Consider the following 19,698-nt stretch of genomic DNA (forward strand, 5'->3'; position numbering starts at 1 on the left):
ATTGATAGGGTCGCCATAAGTTGTAATCGACTTGAAGGAACATAACAAAAAAAAATTCAAATGCTGACATCAGATTTCAGACGCAAAATCCAAATCTCAAAATCTGAAATGTCAACAAATTAAACCTTTCTCCCCACTTCTAGATGGTCTTGACTTGTGACCGTAAGTTATATTATGAGATCTTTTGATTTATTCCAACTGTATGATTAGGTTCTCTCTGCAGGTCTCATGGACTGTGAGAATGGCACAGATGTTATTGAGTTTGTCCTTCTGGGGTTTTCGTTCCAACCTGAACAACAGCCCCTTTTCTTCATCATCTTTCTGCTGATGTATGGGGCAGGACTTCTGGGCAACTTCATGATGATCATTCTCATCACTCTGGATGCTCGACTCCAGACTCCCATGTACTTCCTGCTGCGTAGCCTCTCAGTGGTGGACGTGGGCTTCATCTCAGTCACAGTGCCCCAGACGCTGGCTCACATAATCTCCTCTTCCAAGACTATCCCTTTTTACTCTTGTATGGCTCAGTTCTTCTTCTTCTATGTGTTTGGTGTGACTGACCTCCTCATGGTGAGTGTCATGGCTCTGGATCGCTATGTTGCCATTTGCAATCCACTCCACTATGCTACGATAATGAACCAGAAAGTCTGTGGACACTTGGTGGCTGGCTGCTGGATTGTTTCTACTCTCCACTCCATGCTCCATGCCGGCCTCCTCCTGCGTCTCAGTTACCATGGTGACAACCACTTGGCCCATTATTTCTGTGACCATGAGCCTTTGCTACAACTCTCCTGCTCAGACACCAGCATCAATGAAAGAGCCATCTTCTTTGAAGGTGGACTCATCGTCCTTGGACCTTTTGTCTTCATCATCCTCACTTACGCCCGTATTGTGGCAGCTGTAATGAAGTTCTCTTCCTCGGGAAGGCGCAAAGCTTTCTCTACCTGTGGCTCCCATCTCACCATGGTGGTTCTCCTCTATGGGGCCATCATTGGTGTCTACTTCCAACCTGCATCCAGTTACTCAGCCCAGAGAGGAGCAGTCTTTGCTGTCATGTACACCGTCATCACTCCAATGTCTAACCCTTACATCTACAGCCTCAGGAATAAAGATGTTAAAGGGGCCCTCAGACACCTCTTGCGAAAGAGGATCTTTTCTCAACAGTAATCATGAATGTTTGGTTAATATGTCTCCCCTACCGTTTCACTCATTCCACTATTACAGAGGTGGAGAATTGGATCCGGTCAGTGGGCTGAATCATTAAATCCCCCACTCCACCCCTGGCCAACTGTGATGTCATCGTATCATGGGATCACTTCAAATGGGCTTGCAGTAACCTCCAGTGAGTGAGCCCATTTGAAGATGAGCTGTCCTTATGAGCAGTCAATCCCAGTGGAACTCACTGTTGGAACTGATCAGCTGATAGGCACTGCCAGTGCCTCAACTAGGACACTTGGGAGCCACTTTAAGCTCCTGATTTTTCCTTTGATTTTTCCCCAGATGTGGGGCAAGTGGGCATGGGTTGGGGAAAACAGCTTTGTGGGCCATGTTGAGACCTTTGCTGGGCCTAATATAGGCCTGAGGGCTGGACCAACCCCTGCACTATGAGGTACTGTATCTGATTATGAAGTAGATAGCTGAAATGAGTAAGGAGAACTATTCCCAGGGCCAACCCCAGGCATGCTGGGGCCATTGGGCACAAGTCTGCCCTGGGCCCTGGCGCTTTCCTTCTGTGATTTGCGGCAGGATCGCTGCTGTGGATCACAGTGTGGGAGCTTCGGAGCCCCTGCCATTCCCTTGCTCAACCTACCTTTCTCTGCTGTATTGTACTACCCTTAACCAAGATGGCGGCTGAGGTTTCCCTAAGAAGCTCAAGCCTCTGCCGCTGATGGCAGAGATGTGAGCACATAGCACGCAAGTGTGCCATCAGCCAAGATGGCGGCAGAGGCTTCAGTCCCTTAGGGAAACCTCAGCCACCATCTTGGTTAAGGGCAGCGCTGTGCATGCTGTGTCCACAGCTGCACAACACAGCCGAGAAAGGTAGGCTGAGCGAGGGAAAGATGGGGGCTCTGGAGCTCCTGTGCTGCAATCTATGGCAGCAATCCTGCCCCGAATTGCGGAAGGGGAGCGGAGGGGCCCCTCAGGGGCCCCTGCAGCCCCAGGGGCCCTCGGCCAAGGCCCCACCTGGCCACCCTTTGGAGCCAGCCCTGACTATTCCCTTCCCCTTGGATCAAATAACCTTGAAACAGCCTTGCAGCATATTTTGTTCAGAAGGAAGGAAATACTAACCTCACTAACCTCAGGTGTGCCTAAGCTGGAATCCTTAGAATCCACCTCATAATGTTGCCTTAGGTGAAATCCTGGAGCAGCTTTGTGTATCCCAAATGAAAAGGAGAATTTTGCCGCCACCACATCCGACTGGATCAAAAATCCACACAAGTGATGGTAAATTATTCAATGCTTGGCCCATTGTTGTGATATGGGCATTGTGGTAATTTCCCACAGTTTATTTATTTATTTATTTAATTTAATTTATATACCGCCCTAAGCCCGAAGGCTCTCTGGGTGGTGTACATAAAAGGTAAAAGCAGGCACAATCTATAAATACAATAAATATAATAACTCAAAAAAACAAAAACACACAAACAATACGAGAACCAAACAACATCCAGAATACAACATAGTAATAAAATACTGTAAAAATACACTTTAAAATGCCTGGGAGTATAAAAAGGTTTTCACCTGGCGCCGAAAAGATAGCAGCGTCGGCGCCAGGCGCACCTCATCGGGGAGACCATTCCACAGTTCGGGAGCCACAACCGAAAAGGCCCTATTTCTAGTCACCATCCTCCGAGCTTCTTGATGGGATGGTACTTGGAGGAGGGCCTTAGATGTTGAGCGCAGTGTACGGGTAGTTTCATATTGGGAGAGGCGCTCCACCAGGTATTGCGGTCCCATGCCGTGTAAGGCTTTATAGGTCAAAACCAGCACTTTGAATTTAGCCCGGAAACAAATAGGAAGCCAGTGCAGACGGGCCAAAACAGGTGTTATATGAGCGGACCTTCTGGTCCGCGTCAACAATCTGGCCGCTGCATTCTGGACTAACTGTAGTTTCCGAACTATCTTCAAGGGCAGCCCAACGTAGAGCGCATTGCAGTAGTCCAATCTAGAAGTTACCAGAGCATGAACGACTGAGGCGAGGTCGTCACTGTCCAGATAGGGACGTAGCTGGGCTACCAATCGGAGATGGTAGAAAGCATTCCATGCCACTGAGGCTACCTGAGCCTCAAGAGACAAGGAAGGGTCGAAAAGAACTCCCAAGCTACGAACCTGTTCTTTCAAGGGGAGTGTAACCCCATCCAGAACAGGGTGAACATCCACCATCTGGGCAGAGAAGGCACTCACTAACAGCGTCTCGGTCTTCTCTGGATTAAGTTTCAGTCTGTTAGCTCCCATCCAATCCATTATCGCGGCCAGGCAATGGTTTAGTACGTTAACAGCCTCACCTGAGGAAGATGCAAAGGAGAAATAGAGTTGCGTGTCATCAGCGTACTGGTGACAACGCACTCCAAAACTCCTGATGACCGCACCCAGCGGCTTCATATAGATGTTGAAAAGCATGGGGGACAGTACCGATCCCTGTGGGACTCCACAATGGAGAGTCCAGGGTGTCGAGCAGTGTTCCTCAAGCACTACCTTCTGTTGACGACCCACCAAGTAGGAGCGGATCCACTGCCAAGCAATACCCCCAACTCCCAACTCCGTGAGCCTTCCCAGAAGGATACCATGGTTGATGGTATCAAAAGCAGCTGAGAGATCAAGGAGAATCAACAGGGTCACACTCCCCCTGTCCCTCTCCCGACAAAGTTCATCATACAGGGCGACCAAGGCTGTTTCGGTACCAAACCCAGGCCTAAAACCGGATTGAAACGGATCAAGATAATCAGTGTCATCCAAGAGTCCCTGGAGCTGGCCGGCCACCACCCGTTCCAGAACCTTGCCCAGGAACAGAACATTCACCACAGGTCTATAGTTGTTCAAGTTATCTGGGTCCAAGGAGGGTTTCTTCAGGAGCGGTCTCACTACCGCCGCTTTTAGGCAGTCAGGGACCACACCCTCTCGCAAAGAGGCATTGATTACCTCCTTGGCGCAGCCGGCGGTTCCGGTCCTGCCAGCTTTCACCAGCCAAGAGGGGCAAGGATCCAGCACAGACGTGGTCGCCCGCACCAGTTCAAGGATCTTGTCAACATCCTCAAGCTGCACCAACTGAAACTCATCCAATAAATGAGGACAAGACCGTGGTCTGGATGCTTCATTGAATCCAACTGCTATAATATTGGAGTCTAAGTCCCGACGAATGCAAGTTGTCATAGGTATTCACCTCACCGTACAAATGAAGGCAGCAGTCTATTTGGGCACAGAGATTATGGTGTAGCACAAAGCTTTACACATCAACACTGTTCTTTCCCCCTTGTCCATGCTCAGTTTGATGTGGATTTAGAAATAATTTAGAATTATGTATGTTCAGCATAAAACTTGTGTTAACCAACATAAAGAAAAAAGAAAAAACTAGGCCCCAGTTCCCTTTCAAGACCCTTTTTAGAAACTGTTATCTTAACAGACAGTCTCAAGGCAGGGAGGAGGGAAACTGCAGCAGCTATGGGGGCAGTGAAGGGAGATAAAGAATGGGGTGATGTTCTGTAACTTTCTGTAACTTTCCACAAGAGCAATGCTTTGTGCACATGCTCAAGTCTAAGGCCTGAAAAATGTGTATAAATATGTGTGTTAACTTTTTCTTGGAGAGTTCCTCAGTCCTATGATGGCCTGTTGGAATATCCCCAATGCACTGGTTAATAAAGACTTATAACTGCTAAACTCAGAGTGTTAATTTTTCACAACACCTTCCCCACCCCAACCCACTCAGAAACACTTTGGGCCTTGTGGGCAGGAATGCAATCCATATGAGCTGCACATGAACACGTGAAATGGTGAGATAAAGTGTTTTGAATGGGTTCAGCTGAAATCATGGAGACAGGGAGATGAAATGACATGTATGATTAAACTATCAACTGGTAACATTCTATATAAGCTATTTTTTCTCTTTTTGAAAATCATTCCACTCCTCTCTGTTGTCTTTCCTGATCCCTCATTATTTTCCAGGCTGTTCTATTCTGATTCCATTTTGCCCATTAAGCCAAGGATATATATTTCACTTGCTTGTTTATGCTGATTCTTTCTTGTCTCCTCTTATGAATGAAGTGGTCCAAGACACATGGCGACTGAGTGTACATTAGGCTTTTGGCCAGAGACTCTGGTTTTTAGGGGTCCTCTCCGGGTGACTCACCTTAATCTCCGGACTTTCAGCTTTCATTTAAAAAAAGTTAGTTTCTAGGTGGTTTGGTTCCCGAGATATACACCAAAACGTCAGCGCCCCCCACAATTTCTGTTCATTGCTCTAAATTCTGCTCTAATCCCTGCCCTTTCAGGTTTTTAGCCAATAAGAAGTCAGGGTTGTGCTTGACAATAGTAAGAGCTAAACCTCATTTCAGGTTCTGAGAACAGTTTCCTTTTCCTGTTTCCTTTCACATCAGGAATTCAGTAAATATCTAACTTTCAGCAGCATCAAGAGTACTATCTCTGTACAGGATTGGGACTTGCTTCTGAGTAAACATACATAGGATTGCACTTCAACAGATGATCACAGAAGGATCTTGGTAGGCATAAAAGTGTACATGTAAGTTTTTTTTAATTATGAGCAAAAATGGTATATTACACTTTTTATATTTCAAATAATTTTTGAACAGAGGTTTTAAAAAGTGTACATGCTTCAAAGAAAGTTCAAATTTTACAGGACTGTGGAAGAGGGCACCTTATTTGTGTTATTCATAACCTGTTTTGAAAACCTTCCCAATATGAAATTTTTCTGAGAGTAAAGCTTCAATGCTAATTCCACATACCTGGGAGCCAACCTAATTGAATTAAGTAGGACTTACTTTTGAGTAGACATGATTAGGATTGTGCTAAAAATCAGTGGGACTTTTGAGTGAACATAGAAAAGGATTGTGTTGTAAATCTTTCTTTCCCCCTCCAATCCTTTTTTTTTTAAGCAGCAAGGCAGGGCTTACTTAGGTGTCACTGCTTTTTTTGCCAGGAAACGAATAGATATTTTTTTAAAAAAAGTTCTGCAATGGCCAACTGGTTTTGACAATGAACTATTACATGGGGTGTATGTACTTTTACATCTCCAGCATGTGCGTATATGGAATATTTCCAACAACCCTGTGAGGTAAAGTTGGAAACCAAGGCAGCTCAGGTTAGCGTTAGCGTTAGTGCTCATCCCGCCACCCCCTCCACTCATCCCACCCCCTCTGCTCATCCCATTGTCTCCTCCGCTCGTCCCACTGCCCCCACTTGTCCCGTTGCCTCCCCCACTCGTCCTGTTGCCTCCCCTGCTTGTCCTGCCACCCCCTCTGCTCATCCTGCTGCCTCCCCCGCTCATCCCGCTGCCCCCTCTGCTTGTCCCATTGCCTCCCCCACTCGTCCTGCCCCCCTGCATGTCCTGCCACCCCTCCGCCTGCTTTCAACCAAGGTGATTTAAATCACTGATTTAAAAGCATTATTTAAAGAAACAAACAAGATAAAATGAGTTAAAAGTTAAATATGGATTTAAATCAAGTTTCCCATTTTTTAAAATTCATGTATTCTTGAACAAGAGTGCATAATAACTGGTTGCTGTAACAGCCAAAACATATCGTTGCAGTGGGACGGAAATAAAGAGGCAGATGGAATTAAATAGTTACTTATTAAAGGAACAGGACAATATTATGCCAGCTATTAAGAGCAGCATGGAGGGGACTATCATAATTAGGGATGTTGCCAATCCCTCCTTCTCAACCTGAAAATAGATTGGATTTCCAGGTGTTCAAGTGCTTCTTGAATGATTCATATCAATCACTCAAGGAACTTTTCAAGTGTTTAACATGGACACTCAAAATACCAAATTAGCCATTATTTTTCTTTCCCTGCTACACCTTCCAAAACTAAAAACAAAAGAAAAGAAATCACAAAAAGCCTTGCCCTGGGAAGGGGACAGCAGGTGGGGGGGATGGTTCCCATAAGAACTTCAGAAGAGTCATGCTGGATCAGGCCAAAGGTCCATCTCATCCAGCATCCTGCTGCAACAGTGGCCAACTGGTGCCTGTGGGGAAAGTTCAAATTAAGTAAATTTGCCTTTAAATTCAAACTGAATTGAATCTCGCTTCTCCCTTCCTCAAACGCACATATTGGAGAATGTGGGGAGAGATAACAGGAACAGTGGAGCTGGAGTGAGAGCCAGCTTGAAGGGGAATTGTGAATTGCGCTCTTTTATTCAAGCAAGGGAGGGTTCATATTAGTGAGCTCCCAATTTTATATACTTGACTGATTTCTAGTTAGAACATGGTGTGATGTTTAGGTGTTCTTCCCTCTTGTGTTGAACTGCATGGGAGCAAGGAGCATGACCACACAGAGCAGCTGTGCCTCCAGTATTACATCTCTCCCCTGACATCTGCACATTCAGCGCAACCATTGGTAGCAAGAGGGCCTTCACATGTACAGTTGTACACACAAAGGGTTCCCTGGAATCATGAACGATTTGGGTTGTGGATTATTACAGACATTCGTGATATACATGTGGATGTTGAGGGAGAAAGTGCAGAACATTGGGGATGGACTATTCGCCATGGCCCCACTCCTTGCTCCCATGTTCAACATGATAACAAGGAATACCCAAACAGGGCTTCTTTCTGTTGTAGCAACTAAAGCCAGCCAAGATGACTCCCTAACACAACTTTGCCCATTGAGGAGCTGCACCAAAGAAATTGCATTGCACCCTCTGCAGGGAGAGGTAAGTGCAAACCAAATTTCCATGGCAGCCTATTCATTCTGTTATCTCTTTATTACCATAGAATAGGAGGTGTCAATGTGGCACCTGTGGGCACTCCATTGTCACCTACCAAGGCCTTCCCTTTTTTTTCAAACCTAATTGCTGGCAGTGTGAATGCCTGTGTGGCACATGTGTGTGGCTGCAGTGTGTGCGTGTGTGTTGCCCATGACTGGGGGTAGTTAGCAACTCCTGTTATAGACAGCATTTCCAAGAGTGGGAATGTCCTGCTGTTTCCCATCTTATGGCCTTCTTGGACACTTTCACATACTGCTGGTGATTTCCCACATCTACAGTGATCTTTCTGCTATAGGAAAGAGCCTGCCTTGAGCTTGGTTGTCTTCCTCCTGACCCAACTGCTCTTTTCAGGCATCATTCACATGTACAACAAATGCTGCCTATTCCATCCCCAGTGTTACACACAACACCATCAACACTATCAGTGGCTAGTAGCCATGATGGCTAATGTTGTACCTCTACTGTCAGAGGCAGTATGCCTTTGAATACTAGTTGTTGGGAATTGTTGGAGGAGAGAATGCTGTAGTGTTCATGTTCTGCTTGCTGCCTTCCCACAGGCAACTTGTTGGCCACTGTGAGAAGAGGAAGCTGAACTAGATGGGTCCTTGGCTTGGTCTAGCAGGGCTGCTCTTATGTTCTTAACACCAGCCCTGCCTCTGATATCTGCATGCTCTCTGAAATGTCTGCAAAGGGGCACTTACATGTACCTCCTCCAATAGATGAGTGCTACCACTCTTAAATCTACCAGTTTAACAGATTTCCAGCCTAAAATCTCTCTCCCTCCCTCCATACATTCTTATTTGCTTCCCTCTTTGTCCTGTCCAAATTGGCACAGTTCATAGAACTATACTGTTTTACACACAATTTCCATCCTAACAATCCTAACTTTGGGAAATAATTTCCTTATAAATAATGCTGACCAATTCAAGGCAACATACAATTTGTCCGTGTGGTTCCTGCTGAGATAGATTAAAAGCAACTGGGGAAACTGTTCCTGCTTTATTCTTGGTGGCAGCAGCTGGTCTCCTAACATTCAATAGCTGAACCAGCAGATGCTGCCCCATTGGCTAATGCTCAGCTGAATCCCCTGCCACTTGTAATCAGTCGCCCCTGTGCCCCAAATATTAAACAACACACACCAAGAATGCACAGGTTGCATAAGAGGAATAAAACTGGAACCCAAAATAACTAAAGAAAATTACCATTAGAAAAGCTATTATTTTCCTCCTAAAAAACAACAGACTTAAAAACCAGATTCTTCTCTGCTCCTGCCCCCTACTTCAGACTTGGCAGAAAGAATGGGATGGAGGTTGTTATAAAGGGAGGGGAGTGAAAGTTTAAGGCTTGCTGGGAATTCATACTGTGGGAAGTATGATGGTGAAGTGAGTGGCTGTGTTTAGATGGCACAAAGAACTATGGTTTATCATGACAAGAATGAGGTTAGATTCTCCCCCTCTCCTCCTCTGAGGCAGCAATGGGGTGATCAGAAGCTTTCTGTTCTGATTTCAATTGTTGTTGTTATATACCTTCAAGTCGATTATGATTTATGGCAACCCTATGAATCAGCGACCTCCAAGAGAATTTGTCATGAACCACCCTGTTCAGATCTTGTAAGTTTAGGTCTGTGACTTCCTTTATGGAATCAATCCATCTCTTGTTTGGCCTTCCTCTTTTTCTACTATCTTCTGTTTTTCCCAGCATTATTGTCTTTTCTAGTGAATCAGGTCTTCTCATGATGTGTCCAAAGTATGATAACCTCAGTTTCATCATTTTAGCTTCTAGTGACAGTTCTGGTTTAATTTGTTCTAACACTCAGTTATTTGTCTTTTTCGCAGTCCATGGTATGCGCAAAACTCTCCTCCAACACCACATTTCAAATGAGTTGATTTTTCTCTTATCAGCTTTTTTCACTGTCCAACTTTCACATCCATACATAGAGATCGGGAATACCATGGACTGAATGATCCTGACTTTGGTGTTCAGTGATACATCTTTGCATTTGAGGACCTTTTCTAGTTATCTCATAGCTGCCTTCCCCAGTCCTAGCCTTCTTCTGATTTCTTGACTATTGTCTCCATTTTGGTTAATGACTGTGCCGAGGTATTGATAATCCTTGACAAGTTCAATGTCCTCATTGTCAACTTTAAAGTTACATAAATCTTCTGTTGTCATTATTTTAGTCTTCTTGACATTCAGCTGTAGTCCTGCTTTTGTGCTTTCCTCTTTAACTTTCATTATCATCATGTTCTGTGGGTGGGTAGGAGGTGACAAGGAAGAAGATGGAGAGTGAGACAGGGTGGAGTGGAGAAAACAACTGTTTAAAAAAATGGAGTGGAGGAAAAAAGGAGCCAGAGGGCAAGAACATGGATAAAGGAGGAGAAGGAGGCAACAGCAGAATGGAGATAAAGAACTGTGGAGGTGAAAGATGACATGTGTGTGTTTGCACTTGGCACACAAAGTGGCCTCCACCACCCTCTCTGGCTACTGTGCTGCATTTGCAGTATTTTAGCTCTTTTGCATCTCAGGGGAAAATGTTTGCTTGGGTGAGTGTCCCTAAATTGGTGGCAAGGCAGGGTCCGGGAGGTGATTAAGTGAGAGAGATTATGCTTGCTGGCTGGGGGAGGGGGGTTGCACTTCGTTTGATGTGCAAAGATCTGAGTAGTGGCCTCTGCCTCCCTCCCCACCTCCCTTACCAGCGGAGAGACCACCATTGCTATCATGGATAAAATGAATTATTCTACTCTCTGTATGTGTGTGTTTACTTTTAATGTTGTTTTGGGCTACTTAGATGTGCAGCAGCCAAGGCCAGCACCTTGTAGGCATTTTTTAAAAAAAAGTTACTGCAATGTAACTGTAGTGATTACTTTTGAGAAAAAGTAAAGTAATCAGTTACTTTCAGAGCAATTGTAATTGTAACGGTAATTACTACATTTTTGGGCCATGTAACTGTAACTGTAATTTATTACTTTGTAAAAGTAATCTTCCAAGCGCTGCGGTTAGGGTACGGGTAGGGTTAAGTGTAGGGTCAGGATTAGGGTTAGGGTTAGGGTTAAATTCTGGGTTAGGTCAAGAGTTAGAATTGGGTTCCAGATTAGGGATAGGGTTAGCTTCCATGTTAGGGTTTGTGTTAGGGCTAGGGTTAAAGTCAGGGTTAGGGTTAGGGTTATGGCTAGGGTTAAGGTTAGGATTAGGGTTAAATTCTGGGTTAGGTTGAGGGTTAAGTTCCAGATTAGGGTTAGGGTTAAATTCCAGGTTAGCATTAGGAATAGGGTTAAATACTGGGATTGGTCTCTGGTTAGGTTTAGGGTTAGGTTTCAGGTTGGGGTTTGGGTAAGGTTAGGGCTGGGGTTAGGGTTAGGGTTAGGGCTAGGGCTAGGGCTAGGATTAGGGTTATATTCTGGGTTACTGTTAGTTTCCACATTAAATTCTGCATTTGGTTAGGGTTAGGGTTAAGGTTAGGGTTAAATTCTGGGTTAGGTCTAGGGTTACAATTAGGTTTCTGATTAGGATTAGGGTTAGCTTTCAGGTTAGGGTGAGGGTTATGTGTAGGGCTAGGGTTAATGTTAGGGTTAGTGCTAGGGCTAGGGTTAGAGTTAGGGTTAGGGTTGATTTCTGAGTTATTTCTAGGGTTATAGTTTGGTTCCAGCTTAGAGTTAGGGTTAGGTTCCATGTTAGGGTTTGGGGTAGGGTTTGGATTAATTTCTGAGTTAGGTCCAGGGTTAGAGTTTGGTTCTAGGTTCGGCTTTGGTTTTGGTTTTGGGTTAGGATTAGGGTTAGGGCTAGGCTAGGGTTAAAGTTAACTTCCATGTTTGGGTTAGGGTTAAGATTAGGGTTAGCTTCCAGGTTAGGGTGAGGGTTATGTGTAGGGTTAGGGCTAATTTTAGGGTTAGTGTTAGGCTAGCGTTAGGGTAGAGTTAGGGTTAGGGTTAATTTCTGAGCTATTTCTAGAGTTACAGTTTGGTTCCAGGTTAGAGTTAGGGTTAGGTTCCATGTTAGGGTTAGAGTTAAGGTTTGGATTAATTTCTGAGTGAGGGTTAGGGTTACGGTTAGGGTTAGGGTGAGCTTTCAGGTTAGGGTGTGGGTTATGTATAGGGCTAGAGTTAATGTTAGGTTTAGTGTTAGTGCTAGCGTTAGGGTAGAGTTAGGGTTAGGTTCCATGTTAGGGTTAGGGTTAGGTTTCGGATTAATTTCTGAGTTAGGTCTAGGGTTAGAGTTCGGTTCCAGCTTCTGCTTCGCTTTTGGTTACAGGTTAGGGTGATATTCCAGGTTAGGTTAAGATTTAGGGTTAGAGTTAGGGTCAGGGTCAGTGTTAATTTTTGGGTTACACCGAGTGTTAGAATTACATTCCAGGTTAGGATTAGGGTTAACATCCAGGTTAGCATTCTTGTTAGGATTAGGGTTCAATTCTGGGGTAGGTCTCGCATTAGAGTTAGGTTCCAGGTTAAGATTAGGGTTAGCTTCCAGGTTAGGGTGATGGTTAGGGCTATGGCTATATCTTAATGTTAGGATTAGGGTTAGGGCTAGGGCTAATATTATGGTTAGGGCTAGGTTCTGGGTTATTGTTACTTTCCACTTTAAGTTCTGGGTTACAGTTAGGTATGAAATATTTTAGGTATGAAATATTTTTATTGAATAGAAACCATACTACAAGAAAGAAATTACGCAGCCATTACTTCGGCGATATAAAACAAAACAAAACAAATTCAAAAATACAGGAAAAATATCAAGAATCCAGAATCCAAAAGCATCCAGAGTCCAGAGTCCAGAATCCAATGGCTAGAGGCCATAGTCCAGAGTCCAGTATCAGTATCAGAATCCCGCATCAGGGTCCAAAGTCCAGTATCAGAGTCCAGTATCACAATCCAGGAACCGGGATAACAACCAATTAAAATCCAAGAACAAAGATAAATACAAAGATAAATACAAAGATAAATACAAAGATAAATACAAAGATAAATACAAAGATAAATACAAAGATAAATACAACAGAAATTGCAAAATCATATACAAATTTATACCATACCATACATAGAAGTGGGGCCAGGCGATTGAAAGGCTAAGCGGTTTAAAGACTACGTTTCAAGTGATGGGTGGGGGGTCACAGGGCCACAGATGCTTCCAGCACCCCGATGACATCCGCCCCCGTTTGTAGCCTGCCAATCGCTGCAGAGAGGCTATGATATAGCGTACCGTGCCTTCCGGCATGCTTTCCTTCTTTGTAATCTGCTCCCAGCGGCGCGCCCCCCCTAGGGCCCCCAGAACAGTGAGATTGATGAGGCGGAGGGTGGAGAGCGGAATGGGCCAACACTCTCGGCCTCAGGCACCCCTTGGCCACTCAGGACCCCGAAGCCCCTCTTGCTCTTCCCCAGAGATCACCGCTTCCCAGTTCTGACGAGCCAGGCTCGGCCAGCGCAGCACTTGAGCCAGCCCTTCCCACACGTACCGGGAGGTGGGGCAGGTGGACACCACATGTTGTATGGTCTCTCGAGGTTCCCCGCCTACCGGCGCCATCCCCACCGCTTGGCACTCAGCGACGCACCTGAGCCATTTGCATAGTTGGGCTTCCTCCGACAGCCACTGGCGGGCCGCCGCTACATCCGCCAGCTGATGATACCAGCGCCAACGAATATCCCACATGCGGATTGGAATTCGTCGTTCCCGAAAAAGGGGGATTGGGTACCGGCTCTCTCTTAGATACGGGGACAGGTCGGTTCGGGCGGCCCAACGTTCTGCCTCAATGCAAAATAGGCTCTCCTCCACCATGCGCCAGTACAGATGATGGCGCAAATGGCAGCCAGAGAGCAAGTTGTTCCTGACCCATGGGGCGTGGGCTACCCATTGCTTCACTGCTGAGAGTACCGGAATAAGGTAGGCCGACACGGTCGCTCGCCAGGCGGGCAACATGCGAAAGGCTAGCTGGTCTTTTTCCCACCACTTCTCCGCCCATGGTGTGTCTCGCCATCCCGAAGCAAAAGCTGCTACCCAGGCTGGCGGCGGTGGCGGCAGCGTTCCTCCCACCCGGGCAGCCGCTCCCGTGGCTTCCTCCCAATCCCGCCAGGTGCCAAAATTTTGGGCAAGAAACTCTGCTAGGCAGGCTGGACCCAGCGCTGGTAACGCCAGGCCACTTTGTTCGCGCGGGCGGGAGGCTACCGCTCGGCTCTGAGGGAAATGGACCGTCCCCCAGATGAAGTGAAGCACCGAGCGATCTACTCACCGGAGTATGACTTCCGGGATAGGGTAAACTCTGGCCAGCGCCATTTATTTATTTATTTATTAGGCTTATATCCCGCCCGACTAGCGATAGCTCTCTGGGCGGTGAACAGCAAAAAAGTACAATAAATACAATAAGAAAAACAATACAGTGCAAAAATCCAATTAAGTTATAATAAGTTAAAAAGTATGGTTAAAATGCTTTGGGAAAGAGGAAGGTTTTAACTTGGCGCCGAAAAGATGACAATGTCGGCGCCAAGCGGACCTCCTCGGGGACACTATTCCACAATTCGGGGGCCACCACTGAGAAGGCCCTAGATCTTGTCACAACCCTCCGGGCCTCAGTGTGAGTTGGAACCCGGAGGAGGGCCTTCGTAGCAGAACGTAGTGTATGGGCCGGTTCATAGCGGGAGAGGCGTTCTGACAAGTATCGTGGTCCCACGCCATGCAGGGCTTTATAAGTTAGTACCAGCACTTTGAATCTGGCCCGGAAGCATATTGGTAGCCAGTGCAAGCGGGCCAGAACAGGTGTTATATGCTCGGACCGTTTGGTCCTTGTCAACAGTCTGGCCGCCGCATTTTGCACTAGCTGTAGCTTCCGGACTGTCTTCAGAGGCAGCCCAACGTAGAGCTCATTGCAGTAATCCAAACGTGAGGTTACCAGAGCATGTACAACTGATGTAAGGTCCTCCGTACTCAGATACGGGCGTAGCTGGGCTACCAACCGGAGTTGGTAGAACGCATTCCGAGCCACCGAGGCTACTTGAGCCTCAAGTGAAAGGGAAGAGTCTAGAACGACTCCCAAGCTACGAACCTGCTCCTTTAGGGGGAGTGTAACCCCATCCAGGACAGGGAATATATCCATCATCCGATCAGAGAAACCATCCACCAACAGCATCTCAGTCTTGTCAGGATTGAGCCATGGCGATAGCGTACAGATAGGTCTTTAAGAAGGCGACTTTTTGAAAAGTGCCCAGTCGCCACACTTCCAAGCGAGTCTCGACGGCCTGTACCCAGCGCTCCAACTCTCTTGGGCCGCTTCCCCCTTGGGCCAGTGAGAATTGAATTCCCAATATGGAGACATCCTCTACTACCGAATCTGCTCTGACCGGCAGCTCGTTCGGTTGCCTCAATCGCTTCATCCACTAGGATGGCTGCGAGAGGTTGCGTGGTCAGTTGGGGCAGCTCGCCGGCTTCCTCACGGATCCACCCTATGGCAAAGCTCTTGTGCAGATTAACTTTTGCACCTGAGCTGCGCCCGTAGGCACGGAGGGCCTCTAAGACGCTATGCACCTCAGTGCGGTTCCAAATGAGGACGGTGACGTTGTCCGCATGCGTTACCATCCCCGCCCAAACCTCCATTGTTACTGTTGGCCCTGTTGTTACTGTTGGCCCTTCCCGCGGCCCTTCCTGGGTGGATCCCGACGCCATCCCCTGGCAGGCTACGCTTGACAGTGAGCGGGGTATCGGTGGCCATACCGAGAAGCCTACCAACCCCGACGCCTCAATCAGTGCCAGAGCGGGGTCAAGTGCCAGCACGTAAAGGAGCGCGCTTAGCGGGCACCCTTGCCGCACTCCTGAGCATACTGGCAGCGCCGTCCCTTGCCAGCCATTCAATTGTGGGATGACGGTTGCCTCCCGGTAGAGCCATCGTAGATGGGAGACGAAGTGGACAGGGATCCCTTTTCGGTAGAGCGTTTCCCAGAGATAGTCGTGGTGGATGTTGTCAAAAGCTTTCTCCTGATCTAATTGGAGGAGAAAAAGGCCCCTTCCACTGCCGCGACTCGCGGCACAGCTCGCCCCTTCTTCTGCCCCTCTCCCGAGCCCCAGCACCCTCGCCGCAGTCGCAAACACTTCCCGCAGGAGGCACAGCGAGTCTGTCATCCGCCGGCCCAGGACCGCGCTGGTCTGACACGGGCGTACCAGGCAGTCGGCAACAGCTGCGAGGCGGGCGTTAAGAACTCTGGCTAGGATGCAGTTGTTGACGTTGGCGATTGCGATGGGGCACCAGTTGGTAGGGTGGGAGAGGTCTCCTTTTTTTGGAAAGAAGATTAATAGCACCTGCGAGAAGTCCCTGAGGCCGTTATCTCGGAGCAGCAGTGAATTAAACAGCCTTGCAAGCGGTCCGGCTAGGAGCGCCACATAACACTGGTAAAAGCGCCAGGGTAGCCCATCCGGCCCAGGGGCGGAACGCGCCCGCCCTCGGCCGATTGCCACCCGTACCTCTTCTGCCGTGACCGGGGTTTCTAGCATCGTCTTCTGTTCATTCGTTAGCCCCAGCCCCCAGCCGACTTGCGTCTCTACTCTGTTAAGGAAGGTTTGAACTTCCTCTTCAGGGATGGGTTTTTGGGCAAAAACCTCACGCCAGTGACGCTCCATCACTGCCAGCATTCCTTCCGAAGTGCTCTGAATAGTATCCTCCGGTGTATCGCGAAGGCCCGTGCAAGACACCGGTGCAGCGGTGGTCGACTGTGCTAGATGGGACCGTTCCCACTCTCCGGCTTTGACCATTGGGCCGCGGCTGCGGCAGACACGGTGTCGCGTCGTCCGCTTCCACTCCCCCTGGTGATAGGCCGCGATCGTTTCCTGTGCCTCAAGAAGTTCCTCCGGTGGAAAAGGAATCCCCTCATCGTGCCACCGGTGGCAGCGTAGGAGGGTAAGATAGCGTCTTGATAGCCACGCACCTCACGACAAGCTGTCTGCCGTGAAAAATCGTGGCAGCGTTCCGACAGCAGTCTTTTCAGACACTGTCAGCTGTCCCAAAGGTCTCTGTTCAGGGGATCTCCGGCCTCGACCTGGAGGGCCCAGACAGCTACCATGCCTTCTAATTGCAGGCGTAATTCCTCACTCTTATCGAGGGTGGCAGGATTTAGCCGCCAGAGCGGGCGGCCACGAGTTCCGACCCGCTTCCTTGTTCCAGCTGACCGTTTGTCAGCAAGACTGAAATCCACTTCTAGCATAGCGTGATCGGACCAGTCGGAGGCAAGGACACGGCAGCGCTCCACCCCCCACGCCGCCGATGCCCAAATGCGGTCAACACGGCTGGCCACGCGCGGGTGGTAGAACGTGAAGTGCGCTGGCGCCCCGGTTCCCCGAGCTACTGCGTATCGCTCGCCATCGCTAAAGGGTCTCCCACACCCTGGTGAACAGAAAGCTAGCTCATTGGGGGTTTGGAGCGCTGCGTCTCGCAGGCCACGCTCCGCTAGGCCGGCTGACAGCCTCTTCTCTTCCACCGTTAGAGATGGCAGTACTCTGCCCGCTGGTACTGTGCGGTCTTCTGGACGGGCTCGATTATTAAAGTCTCCGGCGATCAACAATTGGTGTTGCATATGGCTCTGAAGAAAGAGGCAGGGCCACATTTGTCTCCGCCCCTCTCTCCCTGTTGGTGCATAGACCCCACAGAGGCAGAAGGCGCCTCCTGGGCTCTCCAAACTCCGGTCAGCCGCTGGCAGCAGAGCAAAATCCACAACCAGCAGCCGCCCGGGAACTGCCTCCAGGACCCTATCTACGTGCCAAGTCATACCTGAGGGTGGCTCTCTGAAGAGCACTCCGACCCCTGACCGTTCTCCCGGCACGTAGCTCCAGAAAGACTGGCCCACGCTCCAGAGGCGTTGCGTGTGACTGCGCTCGCGTTCAGAGGTGAACCACGTCTCCTGCAGGACAATCAGCTGTGGCCCAAGCTGTTGGAGAGTTCCTAGAATCTCTGCGCGGCGTTCCCAGGAGCGGAGTCCACGCACGTTCCCGGTGAGAACTCGGAGCAACTCCATTAGAGCAATTCCGGACCCCCGTTTTCTTGCTCTATGCCAGCAGCCTCGAGAGAGGTTAATCTCTGCTTTCCTGTCCCTCCTGCGCCCCGAGCGCAGTAGGTGCAGGCCTACTGATTGCCTTGGCTGCTGGCACGTCGGCGACGGCCACCGTAGCCACCCCCGGCGTTCGCCGAGATGAGAGATCATCTGGCGGTTCCGGGGGAGGCACAGCCAGTGCCGCCGGTGCCCCAACAGCCCCTAAGGTGGCTTTCTCCCCAGCCGGCCTATCGGTAGTATCCGTTTGGATAATCTCAGCCGTAGTTTCCGCTAGGGTGCTCTCATCCATGTTCTCATCCATGCCACCTTCCCCTTGCTGAACGTTACTCTGAATGTTACCCTGATCCCTTTCCGCTTTCTCTGCCTGCTCAAGCTGATCCTCAACTGCCTGAATGCGCCACCGGCGTTCCACGCAATGAGCTTGAACTGCCATCAGCTCTGCCAGGCGGTCTTCGGTCGGTCGCTCGAGGCAACCTTGATGGCAGAGTTCCTCATGCTGGCCTAGAATATCCAGCTTGACACGTTCGTTCATTAAGGAGCTGCGCAGTTCCTCCACAGATACCCCTTGGAGGGATCGCACCGGAACACATGCTCTCTCCTCCTCCGATAGTCCTTTACTACGTTTGCCTGGGATACCTCCCGAGGTTCCACCTGGAGGGCTACGCGGGAGCAAGGTGCCCAGTCTGACCGCTTCCGAAACCTGCCTCTTGGCAGCTCGGCGACGACTGTTTGCCACTTCCCCATGCACCACATCTTTGCCCAATACTCCTGCGCCTAATGATGGTTGACCTCTTTCGGGTTGGAGAGCATTTGGTGTTTCCCCTATTCCGGAGGGGGCCCCCCTGAATACTCTCAATACTCGTGTCCCATTCCTCGTTATGTACACTTCCTTGTAGAACTAGGAAGCGATTGCCCAGATGCAGCTGTGACTCCGGGCGAGCCACCAGAGGTGACTTGCGACTACGTCGCTGCACTCCTCTCGCTGTTTCCCAGGGGCGCTCTTCGACCCCTTCCTCATGTTGACTTTCTCCCCTTCTGGTTTCCTTCGGTGGTGGTGGTGTTACCCGACCCTCCCCACCCATCTCATTACTGGTTGCTGGGCCTGGGGCTGGGGCTGAGGCTGATTCTTGGCGCTCTGCCATCCGGGCCGCCCAGGCACGCCCTACCGCTTCCTGTAGGGAGTCTTGCTGATTGAGCCATGCCTGTGGGCACCACCTGTACGCATGGCCCTCGTTGCGACACAGGCTACAGGTGACCGGCCGTTGGCAGGCGGCCGTTGCATGTCCTCGTACCCCACATTTCGCACAGAGGGCCGATTGGCAATCTCGGCGGCAGTGAGCGAAGGAGCCACAGAGGAAACAGGCCGGGGGTTGGCCACTGTAGCGGGTCACTCCGCGGTCTGGACCCATAAAAAAATATTTGGGCAGATGAAGTATTTGCCCTCCTTCTACGCTTCGATGGAGGGCTATTACTGCTCGGTACTCGCCGGTCCAAATCCCATATTCATCCATGCAACGTTCAGGGTCGAGGAGGACCGTGCAGTGCCTCCGTAACCAGATCGCCACATCTTCCGGTGGGATCCCCGTTGTACGAAACCCAGTGTTTACCACCTTGTTTTCACCTCGAAAGAGAGGGACGACATCAAAATCCTCAAAACAGCGGGCACCAAGCCGACGGGCCGTTCGGCAGCGATCCCAGAAGGCTTGGTACTCGCATTCGGAAGCGAGACAGACGTCAACCTCCGTC

General features: G+C 49.1%; 1 protein-coding gene and 1 long non-coding RNA gene across 2 annotated transcripts in view; one reads left to right on the forward strand and one right to left on the reverse strand.

The window, feature by feature from the left end:
• The first annotated feature begins 228 nt into the window (after positions 1–228).
• Positions 229–1,201, forward strand: LOC133382027 (olfactory receptor 1B1-like). Its single transcript, XM_061621681.1, has one exon. The coding sequence runs from the start codon at positions 229–231 to the stop codon at positions 1,165–1,167; it is 939 nt and encodes a 312-aa protein (XP_061477665.1). The 3' UTR covers positions 1,168–1,201.
• Positions 1,202–6,688: 5,487 nt separating this feature from the next.
• Positions 6,689–19,698, reverse strand: part of LOC133382029 (uncharacterized) — a 32,761-nt gene continuing 19,751 nt past the window's right edge. Inside the window, exon 3 of the long non-coding RNA XR_009761772.1 lies at positions 6,689–7,198. This is a non-coding gene — a long non-coding RNA (uncharacterized LOC133382029). The remainder of the gene's footprint in view (positions 7,199–19,698) is intronic.

This window comes from Rhineura floridana, chromosome 3 (assembly GCF_030035675.1).
Source record: "Rhineura floridana isolate rRhiFlo1 chromosome 3, rRhiFlo1.hap2, whole genome shotgun sequence".
In the NCBI taxonomy this organism is placed as follows: Eukaryota; Metazoa; Chordata; class Lepidosauria; order Squamata; family Rhineuridae; genus Rhineura; species Rhineura floridana.

What these genes read in the sequence shown, in the direction of transcription:
- LOC133382027 (XM_061621681.1), top strand. Translation starts at nt 229, where the DNA reads ATGGACTGTGAGAATGGCACAGATGTTATTGAGTTTGTCCTTCTGGGG.